The sequence below is a fragment of the Hesperophylax consimilis genome, chromosome 22, assembly GCF_061612785.1.
Source record: "Hesperophylax consimilis isolate HC1 chromosome 22, BYU_Hcon_1.0, whole genome shotgun sequence".
In the NCBI taxonomy this organism is placed as follows: Eukaryota; Metazoa; Arthropoda; class Insecta; order Trichoptera; family Limnephilidae; genus Hesperophylax; species Hesperophylax consimilis.
The window spans coordinates 6,479,915-6,498,421 of NC_142857.1; the positions used below are offsets into that span (position 1 = coordinate 6,479,915).

The following is an 18,507-nucleotide window of genomic DNA, read 5'->3' on the forward strand; positions in this document are numbered from 1 at the left end:
TTTGTAGTGAGCTAAGCGAGTCTGAAAGGATGAGTGCGTTTTTAATATTTAATGATTTGACGAGTTGAAGAGCTTCTATGATAGCTATGCATTCAGCAGAGAAAATGGAGCATTCTTTGGGAAGTTTGTGTGGGAAACACAATTTTCTGTGAGGAACATAGACACTGGCCCCGCAATGGGAGTCCTGACTGAGTTTGGAGCCATCTGTGAAAAATTTTATGTAATTTGGCCAGTTGTTTTCAATAATTGTGTTAAATTCTGCATTATTTAATTGAGTTGAGTTTTTAATGTTTTTTTTACTTATTCCTATAAATTGATGGACCTTCGGATAGAAAGTAAGGCTTTCATAGGGGTATGAGTATAAGGGAAGAGATTCATTGAGATAGGTGTTTGTAGATAAATCCAGGAAAGAGTTGTAGCAATCATAAAAAAGGGGAGGGGTATGATTTTTCCAAAAGTGATTTGAATTAACCTCATACTTTAAGGATTGAAGTATAGGAATCAAGGGATGGGATGTTATTGAACATGTTTTGTAAACATATTTTTCTGCTAGGCATCGCCTTCTTATATGTAAGGGAGGTTCGCAATTGAGGATTCTGTATTCAAAATCTTTTGCAAATTCGATCTAACAAGTGCAGTAAGTTACGAAGATACTGTGGAATCTGTCGAATCACTTGGTTTGAAAAATGTCGACGACGATACACTTTATGACGAGACCCGAAAATTAAACCAAGTATTTCCTCAGTTGGTACAATCTAGTGATTCAACATTGTCTGTTGATTTACGATGGGTTCAGTTATTCAAAGTCACTTCAACCTTCACCGAACTGCCAAAAATAATTGGAAATTTTTTTCAATCCCTATATGCAATGCTTTTGTTGAAGTTTTTGTACTTTTCTTTAATCGGAAATTTGTGGACAGACGAGCGAAACTGCTTGTCAGTGGACATGGTGAAGGCAGAGTTAATTGTGAAGATTAATTACAATATGAATTGCCAAAAATTTTTGAATTTTTTGAAGAAACCTGAGCAAGAAAAGATGCTTAAAAATATCTCTTCAGAATGAAAAATATAGTTTTAAGTGTCAAACTGGTCCAAGTCAGCTTAGCACTAGCTAAGTCATTGTTATTTAAAAAAAACATTACCAATAGTAATTTACCGTGACATTTTGCCTTATTAAATAATTCATACTAAAAAACGTTTTATTTTAATAAAAAAAACTATATTTATAAAATCTCCGGGTCTACTATTTTTGAAAGGTGGCAGCCCTAGTTGTTAGACAGGAGAGAAGGATGAAGGTTAAAATGTATCTGGCCATAGAAACGGTCACCAAATTAAGCCAAATTTAATGGCCCACACAGGAGGCCCTGAGGAAAATAATTTCTCTCAGGGCTTCTATCAGTCACATTTTGGGATGCTGTGTGGATGCTATTTTTTAAGGAAATAAAAGAGATAAAGTTGTGGGGAAGGTAAAAGTTATGAGGGTTGTGTAGGTATCTAAGGATCAGTGTGTACAGGAGTGACAGACAAATGAACATATTCTTCCCACTGCGGCGCAAGACGATGGGTTGAGGAGAGGTTAAAGGATCTCCTCAAACCAGCCTCTCTCGATCTGGCACACCACGCAGCTTGTGTATCTTGTGAACTCGGGTATCACACAATAAATGGTTCCTCGCAAACCAGCATACCAAATCGACCGTTTAATGCAACGCGCAACGTATCAGTTCTCAATGGTCGTCTTTCACTTGGACAATACTGACAGCTTGTATCTACGTGAAAATGATTTGAAGATTTCCTAGCATTATTGTTGAAAATGTTGCTGTTTCTCCTCAACAAGGAATTATGAACAATGACAATTCTTACAAGCACACATTTAGCGGAACTTACGTAAGGAACATCGTTCCGCTTGAGCTGTAGCAATTGCACGAACTGTATGTTATTTTAGAAAGGAATGTATACGCAGTGCATTATATGCACACATTGTACACTAGACACAATTCAGTTTTTTCCCATATCGAAAAACACATTACTCGAATTATCATTCAAATCAATATTTGGCCAGATGCGGTTCTATGTATTAGCCCTAATAAAACATGATTTGCCGCTATGAATTCTTTAAGGAAAAGTTTTATGCACGTTATCATTGTTATATTAATGTTATGTTGCCCTGGTTATAATTCTGCTGATGTAAAGCAAAATATAATAGAAAAAAGGGAGAGATATGGCATGTTTGCGTGCCGACTGTCTGTCTGGTGGATACATAGCCGCTGTTTATCGTGGTTTAAGGGTGTTGACGACACTTATGGGTCCGTAGTTAGCGTTCAAAAAGAAGAAGAAGATTGTTTGAAATGGAGATATGTAAATAAGGATGTTAGAGGGAGCGCGCTAATTTAAAAAAAATCACCTGATACGTGAATAAATATATATTAGATATTTCTACATATATTTTAATTAATACATGAATATATATGATACCGATCGCTCGAGTAGTTATGCGCTTGGCTTTCATATAATGTTGTCTGGTGGGGTTCTTGTCACAAGACTACCATACTAGAACCTTTAAATAACAAAAATTATTTAAAAATAATAATATTATGTTGATAAATTTTCGTCAAACAATTGGTTGAGTTTTAGAGAGTTGAGCGCAGAAATAGAAGGATTTATGCTTGCCATTCAGGATAGAGTCATTAATACTAAAAATTATAGAAAGCATATACTCAAAGATACAAATCAAATTGATGATTTATGTAGAAAATGTTTGGCTTTTCCGGAAACTATAGAACATATTATATCGGGATGTTCTATATTAGAATCGTCCGAGTATACATTTAGGCACAATCAAGTTTTAAAAATAATTCACCAAAGTTTGGTAATTAAACATAACTTGATTGACTGCCGTAATATAATACCATATTATGAATACGAACCAAATTAATTTTTAGAAAAAGAATTTTATAATATATATTATGATAAAACTATACTAACAGACCGAACGATTAGTCATAATAGACCCGATATAGTTTTACATGACAAAATTAAAAACAAAACTTATATCATTGATGTCGCTATTCCGAATTCCTGTAATATTCAAAAATCTGTTAATGAAAAAATAAGAAAATACACAGATTTAGGAAATGAGATAAAAAGAATTTGGCATTCTCAGACTATAAAAATATTACCATTTGTTATTTCGGCTACTGACATTATACTCTCTCATTCAAAATTTAGGCGTATTTAGATATATCAAAAATTTATATTTAAAATGCTAAAATCAGTCATTTTAAATATATGTAGGATTACGAAAGATTTTTTAAATATTTATGTTGAGGGATCAGTAGGATTTTTAGGCCCTGTTGGAAGTTCTACCGGTCCGAACCCTCTGATATGAAAATATCTCAAGTCGGTGAATTATTTTCCCATTTGATCTCTTGTGAGTTGACATGTTGTTTTTGTATTATTTTGTATTTATTTTGCTTATATAATGCACTTGCATAATGTGGGTTGACTAGATGATTATTTGTGGAAAAGTGTGTGGAAGGGTTTAGTTTTTCCTATGGGGAAGATTTAACCCGGACATAAAATCGGAAATTATTATTAATAAAAAAAATAATATGTGAGAAAAGTTTTTTGCATTCGTCACAGTTATTATATACTGAAAGTAAAATTACGTCAGTAAGCCAGTTGTACATAATATAGGCTCTCATTTTTTTCTACAACACTATTACTGCCAAAAGATACTAACAATAGATTGGGTTCTTCTTTAATGTATCAGCCGGTGTATACTAGAACATCCTTTGGACTAAGTAGTTTTTCTTATAAAGCTCCGTTTTATAATATGCTTAGTGAAAATATAAAAATTGTAGGTTTGTTAAATTTATTCAAGAAAATGGACAAATTTCCAGACTGAGAGTGCTGAGAGTGGTGATTTTCGATCGATCGTGGCTTTTGTCATAAATCACAGTAGAAAACCTGCACAGCCTCATCTCGACACAGAAATTCCCTGGTGAGATGAGCGACGGAGAATTTTATTGTAATGTACCATTTTATGAAGGAATAAATAAAACAAATATAATATGAATAACCTCAAATAATAATATTTAGAATAAAAATGTTCTGTGAAAAAAATGAAGACAATGTTGGTAGTTCTTATTCGAAGTATGATACAGTTAAATACGACCGGAGGAGATATGGTCCCATTAGCTCAGTTGGTAGAGCGGTGCCCCGGCAAGACAAGGGTCCTGAGTTCGAATCCTAGATGTGACCGTAACTTTTTCTGTTTTAAATTTTACTTTTAGGAATCGCTAATATTTTCTTATATTAACATTAAAACAGCCGAAAAGTACATTATTGTATTTTGTTATGGTACGTATACATTTGCGAACCGATACGCGAACCGAGTCACGAATTACGGGAAAGGAACGAGGTAACTGCAAGCGGCGTTTCGCGCCATTTGCGGTTGCTTCGTTCCTTTCCAATAAGTTCAGGTTCAGCTCGCCAGTCCTGGTACTAGTAAAGTTGGCACTAGGTACTACCTACTATGAATGTACTAAAACCCCGAGCGACTCGTTTCCTAGTAAAAAAATGAGATCTTCGAAACAAAATGGTCCCTGAATTATGACGGCCGCTAATGTCTCATTCAAATGATTGGTTTTTTCAAGTCAACCCAATTTATTACTGTTGAATTGCTACTAAATACTTCACTTATTGGACAATTCTCTGTTTTTATTTATTTTTTACATATATTTTTTACAAATAATGTTGAAAAGAATTTGATCTTACAGAGGTACCTTGTTCTAAAGTCACATTGTACATGATGTGCGGATTGATCAAGTTTTCCATGTAAGTATGTTAATTTTTTTTAGGTAAGTTACTGGTTTGTTTTTTAAAGAGAAAAATGATATTTCAAAGATCAATAGCTCGTGATGGAAATGGTGTCACAAGATAAGTGATTTGAAACAGAAATTCATCAAGAAAATTCAAATATTCATCTCATCGTATATCTCCACCCCATTCGAATTTCGTAAGCATAGTTTTGTACTGGAAATTTAAGCCCCGATTAGGTAAATATTTGGAACAAGGCATTTCTTGTGTTATCTTTATTCCGTGGGCACTAACTACCTTTTCCCGCGTTTATATTAATTATGTCAGGTTTGGAAAAGCGTTCAGTGCCATCTAGCGACCGGCGAAACAATTAATCGAATGAGGTGATGATCTCGGCTAAGCATCTGGAAAACCATCGGCTCAATGCGGAAAACTAAACAAAAATATCTTGCACCTTGTCGATAGATGTCTCTAAACATATTTTATTATTATAGATTAGATTGGTTATTTATAATATAGTGTTGACATTAGTTGTAGTAGCGATTATATCTCTTGGTTTTGGAGATAATTTATTTAAATATATATGACCCTGTGGCATACCGATAAGCTTTTTTTACTCTGGTCATGAGTTTAAATGTCAACGGGGGTGATTAAAATTAATTTTGACGGGGTTTTTCATTGACATATTATCTCTGTTGGTTTTTACACAAATATCATTTTTATTATTTTTTTTCCTTAACATTATTATTACGTGTGCATGGTTTGCGGTCGACCAAATGGGCATGCAATAAAATATCCTAGATGAAAGAGTCAAAAACAGAAGCTAAAAACTTAGTGAAAATTTTATTCAATTGAAACCTTACTAATATGGAAACTGACATAAAATGACCCAGCCAAATAGAGTTGTTTATCTGTTGTATAAACTTCACATAATAATACATTCACAGGTAACACAAATTAAAATGGAACTTGTAAAAATTAACCCCACCTTAGGTACTAGATTTTTGTATTAAAAAATGAAAAAAAGGTGAAAAAAATGCTTACCACAAATATTTTAATCAAAACGTCGAAAAACTTCAGCAAATTCAAATTTCTAAAAACACAGTCTTTTTAGTTGAATAAAAATGTCACTTCACTGTTTACCTCATTATATAATAAAATAAGTTTTAAATGGCCGTTAATTCCCCAAAAAACAACTACAAAAAACTGAAATTTTGAACGTATTGCTTGCATATCTTAAAATATGTATTTCTTCGAAACATGTTTACGAACACGTAAATTAGGCATTTATTTTATTTAAAACTTGACTTTAAGATTAACGCGACGTTCGTTATAATCTACGTGTTCATAGACGGCGTTAATTTAAATCTTTTTTTTTAAATACCCCTTTTACAAGTAATGCTTTACGACGATATTGATTAATTATTTGTTTGCGCCCGTACATACGAAATATAAATATGAATAAATAGTTTAGTCCGTTCTATGAGGGTTGTACATGTAAAGCATAACTTAAATAAAAAAGCGAAATTTAATAAAATAATTTAAAATAACGCCATCTATGGACATGTAGATTATAAATAGTTTTTGAATCATCGGTAAAATATTGTATTTGTGTGCCTTTCTCGAAAGAATTAAGTCTTTGAACGAACAAAACTATTGATTCATATTCATATTGCGTATATACGGGCGCAAACAAATGATTTGTCTTAATATTGTAAAGCAACACCTTGCAAAAGCGTATTTAAACAAAATTAATTAATAAACGCCATCTGTGAACACGTAGAATACAACGAGCGTTGCGTTTAACCTTAACATATGGACAATAAAATTCAATTTGAATACAGGTATTACCCCAATTTTTTACATACAATGAGAGTAAATTTTATAACATGCAATTATTTTATAAATCGTTATAAATACTTGACTAAAACTGACAATAAATAACACACATTAGTTATAGATACATTGAGTAATATTAATATAATAGTGAATTGGTCAAAATAATAGAAATTATTAACAAAAACATTATTAGAATCACAAATCATAACTGCCATTTAGCGGGGTAAAATCACGGATTTAGCGCATGCGCCAGTTTGCCAAAATATAATGTTGTCAGTTCTTACGCAGCATAGAAAGACATTTTTTTATTAGTTATAATTCGAAATAGAAATTGTTCAGTATTTATACAATGTGAAACAAACACACCGTTTAACGGTTGTAAGGTGATTTTTTATTAGTAAGGTTGAGTGTTTATGTAAAACAATGTTACATATTGTGATATCGCCCTGGAATGAAGGTTGTTTATTCATTTCTTGGATCACTTGTTCCAGTTTTGAAAATCACAAAAAATAATTTTCTGTAAAATATTGTATTATAGAGGTAGGTATTTTATCGCTTTTTTGAATTATTGACAGTCATTTCCAAAATTGGAAATGACAGTTGAATTCAAAAGAAATTCGAGTTATGATCACTCACAGACAGACTGATGATGAAAAAGAAATACGAATGCTTAAGAAATACTGAATTTAGGTTAGCCGATAAGGATGGAATTCCCCAATGAGTTAGATGAACCGCTTAATATATCATAAGAAAAAATAATAGCCTTCACGGTACGCACAAGAGTCCCAACTGTTCCCAACCGTCTGGTGCCAGTGAGACCATGGCATTCCCAATTGGGGTATGTTGTGCGGCTGGAGGTAGTGGGGAGGGGAAGGAGATGGAAAAGAGGAAGATGGGGAAGTACCCGGCTATTCAGAGCTGGTCACCAAACACGGACAATGCCATTTCAAGCAACGTTTAAATTCTGAATTGTTGTCTTACAACAGGGCGATACTGAGAATATTTTCATCTCTGGAACGTACCGCAAATATACAATATATTAGTTTAAATGAGTAAATAGTGTAAAAACACAAATTAACAGTTAAAATTTACTTGCGCACGCCGTGATTGAACCCGTGACCTCCGGTTTGCTAGTCGGGGGTCTTACCCCCCGACCACAGAGGCTGGACGAATCAAGCGTCGTCCCGTCTTGCCGTCTTGCCACGCAAGAGTCAGTTTTACCCCCCTAGGCGAGCTAAAAGATGTTTCACATAAATAAATAATAATTTTGTTTTTCGTTTTTGTCCACAGAGGATCTGCTTGCTGTTCATCTTGGGAGCGCTGTGCCCCGCAGGCCCCGCTCTCTCCCACGGACGTCTCATCGAACCACCCTCACGCGCTTCGGCTTGGCGTTACGGTTTCGCCACCCCGCACAACTACAACGACCACGAGCTGTACTGCGGGGGTCTCACGCGGCAGTGGCGCAAGAACGGCGGGAACTGCGGAGTGTGCGGGGACGCCTGGGATCAGAAGACGCCCCGCCCGCACGAGTACGGCGGACGCTTCGGGCAGGGCGTCACCGTGAGGCGGTACCCGGTCGGGGCCACCGTGTCAACACGCGTAGAGCTAACTGCCTATCATGCAGGATTCTACGAGCTGCGAGTCTGCCCACACATGGAGAACACTACGCAGGACTGTCTTGATAAGCACGTGCTTGAGATGGAAGGCGGTGGCACCCGATATTATCCCCAGGAAGGGAACAAGATCTATGAGGTTTGTTTATTTTTAATGGATTATCCTTTTGAACGTTTAACTTGGGTAAAGTTAGGTTATTCAATTCCAGTCATTGACACGATCGTTCGAGTGAACACTATCTTTAAGCATTTACTACGTACCTTGTCTTCAAGTAAAAAATAATTTGGTTTAATGAAACAATATAATTAATATTGTTTCATTACATCAAATTAACTAATAAATAATACTGTATTTAACATTCAAAACTAGAATGCAATTCTGCCGTTTAGGTTACATACTAGCAAAAATACATAGAATTACAGGAACAAATTTATAAAGTTTATAATCTGTCTTTCTATATTTGAGAATGCATAGTGAGTTCTGTTTCGTATCTCGATTATGCTGGCTGTTTTTATACATATCTTGAAGAGAGTTATAGAGTGTGTAGGCAATATAATTAGAGACCTTGGCCTTGAAGGTTTCATCAATCATTTTTAGCTAGAACTTTAATTTTATTTACCCCTTCGAATGCATTGCTGCACTTTTTTGGATGTGTTGAAAAGTTTTAAATTATTTTATCATCTTCATTCCAGGTCAAATTCAAGCTGCCCTCAGACCTGTTGTGCGAACACTGCGTCATGCAGTGGCGTTACATAGCAGGGAACAACTGGGGCACCTGCTCCAACGGCACTACCGGAATGGGCTGCGGCCATCAGGAAGAGTTCAGAGCTTGTGCCGATATTGCCATCGCGCCAGCGGGCAGGATCGGCCCAGCATACGTTGCACCAACTAGACGACCAACCACTACCACTACAGACGTTAACACTTCGGAGACTATCGATGGTGAAACTGGAGCAACAACAGCAACAGAGAGTAGCACACCAGAAGTCGAAATTGAACATGAAACTCCAGATATGCCAGCTCCTCGTGGTTCTTTGTTGGCCAGCTTGCTACCAGCTGGTGGCACTCTTTTCGTAGTTTTGGCTGGTATGGCGCTACTATATCTCTATTATTACCGTGGAGATAGGATCAAGAGCTTGTTGAAGTCACGTGGAAGACTTGCGCCAGCCCCACCAGCTGTTCAAGCACCGCCGATGCGCCCTCCACGCCACAGAAAGCCGGCAGATACAGTATTAGAAGTGATACCTGATAGTAAAATTGAGCCAGGTTTCGAGACGATCAAGCTCAACGAGCACAGAATTATCTGAGCGAATAAAAGAAAAGACGGTAATCTTCCAAAAACTTTTTTTATGGCGTTGTCGCCTTTAAAGGTTTTTTTAAACAATATGCCTTTGGATATGAAACTCAAAATTTTGTGTTTTTAGATAAGATCTACGTTGTACGTCGCCTATGTCAAGGCAAAACTATATTATTACATCCTTTAAAAAAATCACATTCATTATTTGTATGTACGGGCGCAAACAAATAATTCTTCTTGATATTTTAAACATAACTAGCAAAAAGTGTTTATTTCTAAAATAATTAAATTAGATCTATGAACTATCAGATAATGAATTCTTCTAAGTATATCCAAGTTGAAACGAAGTGTTACTCCAATAATCTATGCGTAGAATGAGTCGGAATAGTAAAACTTTACCGTCTTTAAAACAAATATTTTTATCATGTTTTAAGGAATGCAAAACACATGTAAATATACCTAATATTAGTATGATAGTAGGTGAAGATTGCTAAGAGAATTTGTTTTAACATCAATCATCTAAAAATATAGATGATTGTAATAATTATTGCAGTTGGTTCTATTAAAAACTTGTGTAAATAATACACAATTCTAAAAATTCTATAAATATTAAGCGGGCGTATAAGGTCGGGTTAGTTCAAATCGTTACTCATAATCGTTGCGGGTGAGTATAACGGCCGTATAAGTAGCTGTCAGATTTATATCGGAAAAATTATTTAGTTTTAATTTAATTAATGCACCAATAACGTTCTGTTGCGTAATGAAATAAGCAGTAGGTAATACCTATTCGAAGCACTATCGGAGGGAAAGTTTAGATCGAAATATCGATTGACCAAAGCATAAACGGGATGCACAATCGAATTGGCCGGATTTCGATTTATTAATTTTTCAAATAAAAACAGACCGGGTCAGTAACATTACAAAATTTTATTTGAAGAAACGCGAAAGTTAGTAACAAAACGCGAAATGCGAAAATGACCGTGTTTTCAGGTTTGGAATAAAATGATGTCAGTCTAAAAAAAATGTCACGAATATTATTATATGTAACGATTTAACCCGAGCAGTATACGCAATACGGCCCTCTTCCTCGTATAGCTATACGAACGCTAAGGCGGCGTATTGGGGAATCTTTATAAATAAGACTTTACGCCTGTAGTACTTAGTACAATGTATGTAGGTAGTTTACATTGACTAGAGAGCGAATAACCTGACTAGTGTAAATAGATTACATAAAATATGCAGTAAAAATAGTAAATAAAAATCAGTACCTATGTAAACTGTAACCCTATGAAGTAATGAGGCTAGTATGAATAAAACATGTAAAAAACCCAATAATTAGCATTTTAAATGGCTAACCTATTTCTGATGACTTTATTATACTGCCGCTATGGGTGGAACTACAGTATCCTTCTTGAGAATCTCAATGACGATGCTGTGTTTTTACTTATGACTGCAAAATAACACTTTATCTAAATCATGCGAACACCTCAGCACAGGTTCTCCTAGTGAGGTGTTCACAAAACACTAATACTAACCCATACAGAAACTGATTATTAACATATTTGATACTGTGTTTTTACTTATGACTGCAAAATAACACTTTATCTAAATGTTGCGAACACCTCAGCACAGGTTCTCCTAGTGAGGTGTTCACAAAACACTAATACTATCCCATACAGAAACTGATCATTAACATATTTTTGTGTAAATGGTGCTTATTATGTAAATTATATCTAAGAGAATAAAAAAGAATAAATAGAATACAATATTACAAACGGACATTACGCAATTTAAATTATTAAAGTTTTATTCTTCGATATTTTTTACGATTGTTTTGTCGTTTTCAAATGAATTGGAAACCTGTAAAATTAACATTTTATACGGAACTAAAAAAACATACTTAATTACATAAACGTTTAATAAAATGTTTTTGTCGCTTCACTTTGCATTTAATTCATATAAAAATAATTGATAAAAAAATCTCAAAACTTGACAAATCTTTTGTTACATGAAATACAAATACAATATTTAGTATTAGAATGTTTTTTTTTTAAATAAGCCTCGGACAAACGAGTGTACGAGTATAATCATATATGAATGCGTAGATTATAACGTACGTTACATTTCCCTATCTAATAGTAATTCAAAAAGAGAAAGAACGAATTTTAAAGTGCCTATTAGCTTTTGCCGTAAAGATCGTAAGAGTACTTATACAAATAATCTATATTAATATTATAGGGTATTTGTTAATACTGCTGTCAGTGTTGTGTACAAAAAGCCACTGAAATACCCCATAGGATAAAAATTATTGTTTGTATCGATATGATGTTATTTGAAGAACTGAAAAAATCTTGAAAGTCTACTTTTTCAGGAGTCGTTGAATTATTAATGTCAATTCCTACTCAAATAGCCCTGGTATTCACAAATTATTACTGACAATTCCAACTTCAATAGCCCTGGTATTCACTATATCATTACTGACAATTCCTACTCAATAGTCCTGGTATTCACGATATCATTACTGACAATTCTTACTCAATAGCCCTGGTATTCACGATATCATTACTGACAATTTCTACTCAAATTGCCCTGGTATTCACTATATCATTACTGACAATTTCAACTCCAATAGCACTGGTATTCACGAATTATTACTGACAATTCCTACTCTAATAGCCCTTGTATTCACGATATCATTACTGACAATTCCTACTCCAATAGCCCTGGTATTCACGATATCATTACTGACAATTCCTACTCCAATAGCCCTGGTATTCACGATATCATTACTAACAATTCTTACTCAATAGCCCTGGTATTCACGATATCATTACTGACAATTTCTACTCCAATAGCCCTTGTATTCACGATATTATTACTGACAATTCCTACTCCAATAGCCCTGGTATTCACGATATCATTACTGACAATTCCTACTCCAATAGCCCTGGTATTCACGATATCATTACTGACAATTTCTACCCCAATGGTAAACCAGGTTCCTCCACTCATCGCTGGCCTGCGTTCCAAGCAGAGCCAAGGACAAATGGTACAAATAAAATAGTAACAAAATAATTTATATAATTCGTGCATTTATGAGAGTGCCCATACATTCTTCATGGCAGTATAAATGTAGTCTGCCCCACAAGAGTGGTGGCACACCCATGTAGGGGAGAGGGAGGGAGGGGAATTTTTTGTAGAATACATATTTTAAAACTATGTGTGGAATCGAATGAAAACCGAAAGTATCAATATTTGGTGAGATAAGACAGGTTTTTAGTAAAGAAACATGAAAAAAACAAGGATTAACCCCCTGGAGGCGCGATCCACCAGTTTAGTTTCATAAATGCGCGAGTTTTGTCTATTATCAAACCCTATTTTAACCATTGAGTTATACAAATAGAGCCATCTTTGGCGTTCGAATCGGATCATTGTCCGATGTGAGATATCTCGGGCAACAAGCTCTTGCAGGGCACAGGTCACAAAATCTGACACACACGCTGAGATATTGGACAAGTCGTACTGGAAAATATAGGAAAAGCAATGGTATAACCTGTTATATGTAGGGTTTTACCATAATCAGCAGTCATACTAATTGACTTATTAACTAATGACTTATTAAAAATACCTTCGTCACCTTCGACCCGTTCGTTGAGTTCGTTCACGGTCGGAAGGATTCGGGCGACATCGACAGCTGCCACACCCTACTTCCCGCACGGGAACAATATTTTACACTAATATGATTTAAGGTTTTCATGTCCAAAAGTATTTTTGTTATTTGTTTTTGGGGTGTTATGCCGTGTTGCACTAACTTCTTCTTTAGCCAACGTTTCGGACAGCATTGCAGTGTCCATCATCAAGGCAGATGTGTTATTTATAACACATATGTGTTATTAATAACATATAAAAAATCGCAAAGTAAGCTCCGAAAATTATTAAAAACCAGTTTTGTTCTGTTATTTAATATGTTATGGGTATAAAAAGATTCACACTGTATCTTTTAATGCAACTTAAGCAAACTCTATTTCGCGTACTTATAATCTTTTTTTTTGTATTAGCGCGCTCCCTCCAACATTCATACTTACATATCTCATCTCCCTTTCGACCCATCTTTGAACGCTTAATGAAGATGCCTGTCAGAATACATTGAATAAATCTGTCTGCAATAAAAAAGGAAAGCAGTCGAAAATGCCCTAAACGGATAAGTACAGAAGGTAAGGTAAGTTTAGCATATATTCACGTGTTACAAAGTCATCAAAGGACATTCAGCGCCATTTTGTCTTTTTCACGATTGAAAGTTTCCCGTTAAATGCCGATTCTAATTCCGTTTCATCTTTTCTACAAATTGTGATTATCAGAAGAGGACAGCTATAATATTGTCAGCTTATTGCAATTTTATTAAAGTTGAAACGCACCTAGAATCGGCGTTTAATGGAGACATTTAAAACGTCAAAAATGTCGCCTAGTGACCGTTTGATAAGAATGTTACATTTGATTTTTTGTCTAATCCTTTTGTCTTTGCCGAAATTTTCAAATTCGGAATCGTGTAAAGTAAATTGTCCTTTCTTCTATGAAATGACACAACGTTATACAAAGAAACATTTCCATTATTTGATTTTTTTACAACTTTAAACTGGTTTAATCGACAAATTCCTTTTTTTCAATTCGTGTACAGATATTAAACTTAGCTTTTTTGTTCTCAGTTCAAACTTATCGTCTTTGAATGACGATGTCAATGCCAGGAGTAAAATAAAGTTGAATTTGCAAAATAAATATTGATTATTTTGTTATTTTTGGCAATTTGGCAATTAAAATGCAACGCCGTAAAATCTTGTATTCGACGTGACTGGTACTTAATGACAAAATCTTGTATTCGACGTGACTGGTACTTAATGACAAAATTAGACATTAAATTTATAAGTAGGTATTTCGTGAATTGTAATAATTTTATTTTAATTCCACTCGTCATTTCCCGGTTTCGCCCGAGCTCATATCAAACATCTAAAAAATAATTATTTATTGTATTGAAGATTCGAAAATATTTAACAGTTAAAATGGATGTTGAAAAGCTCCATAGAAAATAGTTTCACTGACCAGAAAATCCATAGATCCACTGATTTTCGATTGTATAAAACACAAGTTTTATAAATACAAATTTCTAGCGGACACCCGTGAAAAATCAAATGATATTTTAATTTCAATTTTGAAAATGGCAATTAAAATAATAATTTGTAAAACTATATAATGTACCTACCCACTATTCCTGTACCTGGAATTCTTCCAATTTTGAAAATTACACTTTAAGTCAATGCAAATTTGAGTTCACTGAATCTGTTTTCACGCAGGACTAACGCACAGACGTCAGACAACCAACATTAATATTTTTGATTATGATTATAGTATTTATTTCATTAACCAGTTGAGTTTGCGCTAAATATATATAACACAAATTAAACTATGTGTTTCTCTGAAATAGAAAGATTTATTTTTCATTTCACATTTAGTAAAATATTAATTAAATTATCGGACAGTTAGAAACATTACCTGAAATACAAAGAAACGACATTTAAAGATTATTTGTCGATCTTCTTATATTAAATAAATTAAATATTTCAATGACTCAAATGTCAGCCGCGAGTAAACAATAATGCTGTTTAATGTGTAACCAAGACAACACATCAATGATATTTGAAAAGCGAATAAAATAAAATAAAAATTCATAATTCAAACACAAAGGAATCCTAGGCATTTCTAGGTAGGTACTTATTAGTACTTATTCCTTCACATATATTTAATAAAATTACTTTCACGGATGATTTGCGTTGCTAATTCAATCTAATAACTTATGATCTTTTATTTAAACATGGATTTCTTCTTTATTATTAAGAATCTATGTTCTTCAATATTTCGCACCAAAACCAAGACGCCCTGTAGTTTTTAATTTATGTAGATACTTACAACAACGTATCAAAGTTAAAATTATGATAATTACATGAGTCACCTAAAAGGAACATTTGTAAAGAATTTCCATACAAATGTTGTTTATCAATAACACCTAAAATAAAATTCCTTAATTTTGATCCTTTTTCATAATTTTTTGTTAAGTTTAATATACTATGACGGTTCATAGACTAAATTATATGAAATATGGAGCTGGAGGCGAAAGGTACGGTGGAAGGGTTCGAGGATGCTTACATCAGCCTACATTGACCGCCGAAGAGCGCACATTGAAAAGAAAAGTTTGCTAAAGTAAGGCAAAGTTTTGCAGCGCAGTACATTATGCGACCATTCTACGCAGGATCTAGATAGGGGATTTGACGTTGGGTGCCAATTTATAGGTGCTATGAGCGCCTATGTTGAGATTGTGTGGTTAAAATTGTGATAAAATATTTGCAGCATATTTGCAGTGGTTTTGTAAACATGAAATATAGCCCCAGGACGTTTGATTATTATTAATTTGATTATTAGGGCGCCAAACACTGAATTAAAGTCAGGGTTTGCCACTTTAGGCAGAGACGAGACTCGTCATCAGAGCTAGGAGACTGACTGGCATACCCAGGATAGAGATGATCCTAAAGAGAATTAAACAAGTAGGTTTGTCAGAGAAAAGATATAGGTCTCTCCAGGAGAGGAGTAGGTAGATATATAAATATTTCTTACCCGAGGACTCAGGATTACTAGTATAGCTAAAATTCCAGGATAAGAAAAATATATAAAATAAAAAAATTGAAAACAACATATTTTGCACTTTTATTATTCTCTTTCTCCATAAGTGAGCTCCAGGAGCTCGTGTTTATGGGAGGAGTCTTTACATTTAGTACTAATGATTTTTTAAACAATAATCAAAAACTTTTGAAATAAATACAAACATAATATTAACATAGGTACACAAATTGGAAAATTGTTTTTTTAAAGATAATTAAAATAATACATCTTTTTACAGATTAAGTAAGCGTGAGGAAATTAAGGGTACAATATATCAAGAAAAATTTAGAAAAATAGTTTTTTTTTAAAGACAATCAAATTAATATATATTTTTTACAGATTGAGTAAGTGTAAGAAAATTAGGGGTACAATATATCATTATCCAATTTGAGGGACTTAATTAACTTTTTGAATTGTTCATAATTCACAGTTTCGGTTACACTAATTTTATTTTTGGACAATAATATATTGTACCATCTCACACCTAAATACGAATAGTGGTGCTGAGCCGTGGTCGTTCTAAGCATAGGAATGGCTATTAAGCCATTAGTTTTGAATCTATTGCTTATGCTATCTGAGGGGTGAATTTTATAAATAAAATATTCTTTATAAATTTGATATAAGGCGATTCTCTTATACAATTCTGTTATAGATGGTACATTAAATTCCTGAAATATCTCTAAAGTAGGGGAGTCATATGGTTTTCTAAGGATGATTTTTATAATTATTCTTTGAATTGTAATTATGGGCTGTAAAGAAGCCTTAAAAGCCCCTCCCCACCCAATAATCCCGTACTGTAATAAGGACTGAATTAATGCATAATAGACAATTTTGATAGTTTTCTTATTTAAAATATTTCGTATATTATAGAAAATATAGATAAGTTTTCTTATTCTTTCAACAGTGAGATTAATATGGTCTTTCCATTTAACATTTTTATCTATTAAGATACCAAGATATTTTATATTGGATTTATGATTTAGTTTCGCGCAGTCCGTATTACATGTACCGTCATTTACACAATTTTTAGAATGAATTGTTATGTTAATTAGGTTATTTGGCACATCTTCTTGTAGAGTGAAAGGAATACAATATGTTTTTTCTGTGTTAAGTGATAATAAATTGCCATCGAACCAATTTTTTATAACCTTCATATCCTGATTCGCTGCATTTGCCAATCAATAATAGAATATGGAATTATTGCTTGGGGAGGAGCAACAAACTAGGTTATCGATTACATAGAAATCGCACAGAAAACGATCTTAAAGGTAATACTAAAAAAACATAGACTGACTGACCAAATATTCAACAGTTGTGACGTACTAGATATACGCCAATTATTCGTTAAAACAAAAGAAAACAATACTAAACTACATTTTTTTACAAAAAAATAAATTTCAACACACACAAAATAACACTAACAGACCAGTTAGACAAGCGTACAAAGAAAACATAAAAAAACTCCGACGGTAAATACAAGCTTTGGACAAAGACCCTATCAATACCATGATATAAAAGCATTCAACAGTCTAACACTTGAAAATAAAATTGAGGAAAACAAAAATAAATTCAGACACATTATACAAAATGGATTAAAGGACAAAAAAGACAATATTAACAAAATTTCATAACATAAAATGATTTTAACTTTATTTCATTATATTTCTTTTTATCAAATCTTTATTTTCTCTTAATGTATTATGCATATTTTTTATATTATAAAATGGATGGAAATAACTACGAAAATGGAAATTACTACGCTAAAGCGTTGATGATTATTTCACTTCTGTATTGAGGCCTCAGCACGGGTAAAAACGGGCATAATTCTTGAAGAGGCCGAAGGACCCTCGGAGTAGCCGGTTCTCTTCAGGCGAGCTAATTGTGTTGAGAGAGAGGCCATAAGCATTACCTCCCATAATTAATCCATTATTAAGCCCCGATTGGGCCTATTTAAGGCTGCAGCCAACCCCAAAACAGCTACATGGCTTTTTAGAGCGTCACTCATCACGATGAGCAGAGAAGCCGCTGAATAACGAGATTCCGGATGTTCGTTTTTAAACGAACCATTTTAACGAAAAATGAGCCAGTCAGTAATTTGCGCGTCATTGCAAAAAGGACTGGCAATTAGAAAGCAGATTTTATTTTCGACTTATTTATTTTATAGCGATATTACAGGGAGAGTTGCTTGTATACTGTCAGATTAATTTATTGACAGATCGTAAGAAAGAGAGACA

The 18,507-nt window shown here is 33.8% G+C and overlaps 1 protein-coding gene across 1 annotated transcript in view; it reads left to right on the top strand.

The window, feature by feature from the left end:
* Window positions 1-11,305, top strand: part of LOC149412764 (uncharacterized) — a 69,716-nt gene extending 58,411 nt beyond the window's left edge. The window contains exons 2-3 of the mRNA XM_089644978.1: window positions 7,948-8,409; window positions 8,964-11,305. Coding sequence (XP_089501104.1) covers window positions 7,948-8,409; window positions 8,964-9,578 — 1,077 coding nt within the window. The 3' untranslated portion in view covers window positions 9,579-11,305. The remainder of the gene's footprint in view (window positions 1-7,947; window positions 8,410-8,963) is intronic.
* The last annotated feature ends 7,202 nt before the right edge of the window (window positions 11,306-18,507 follow it).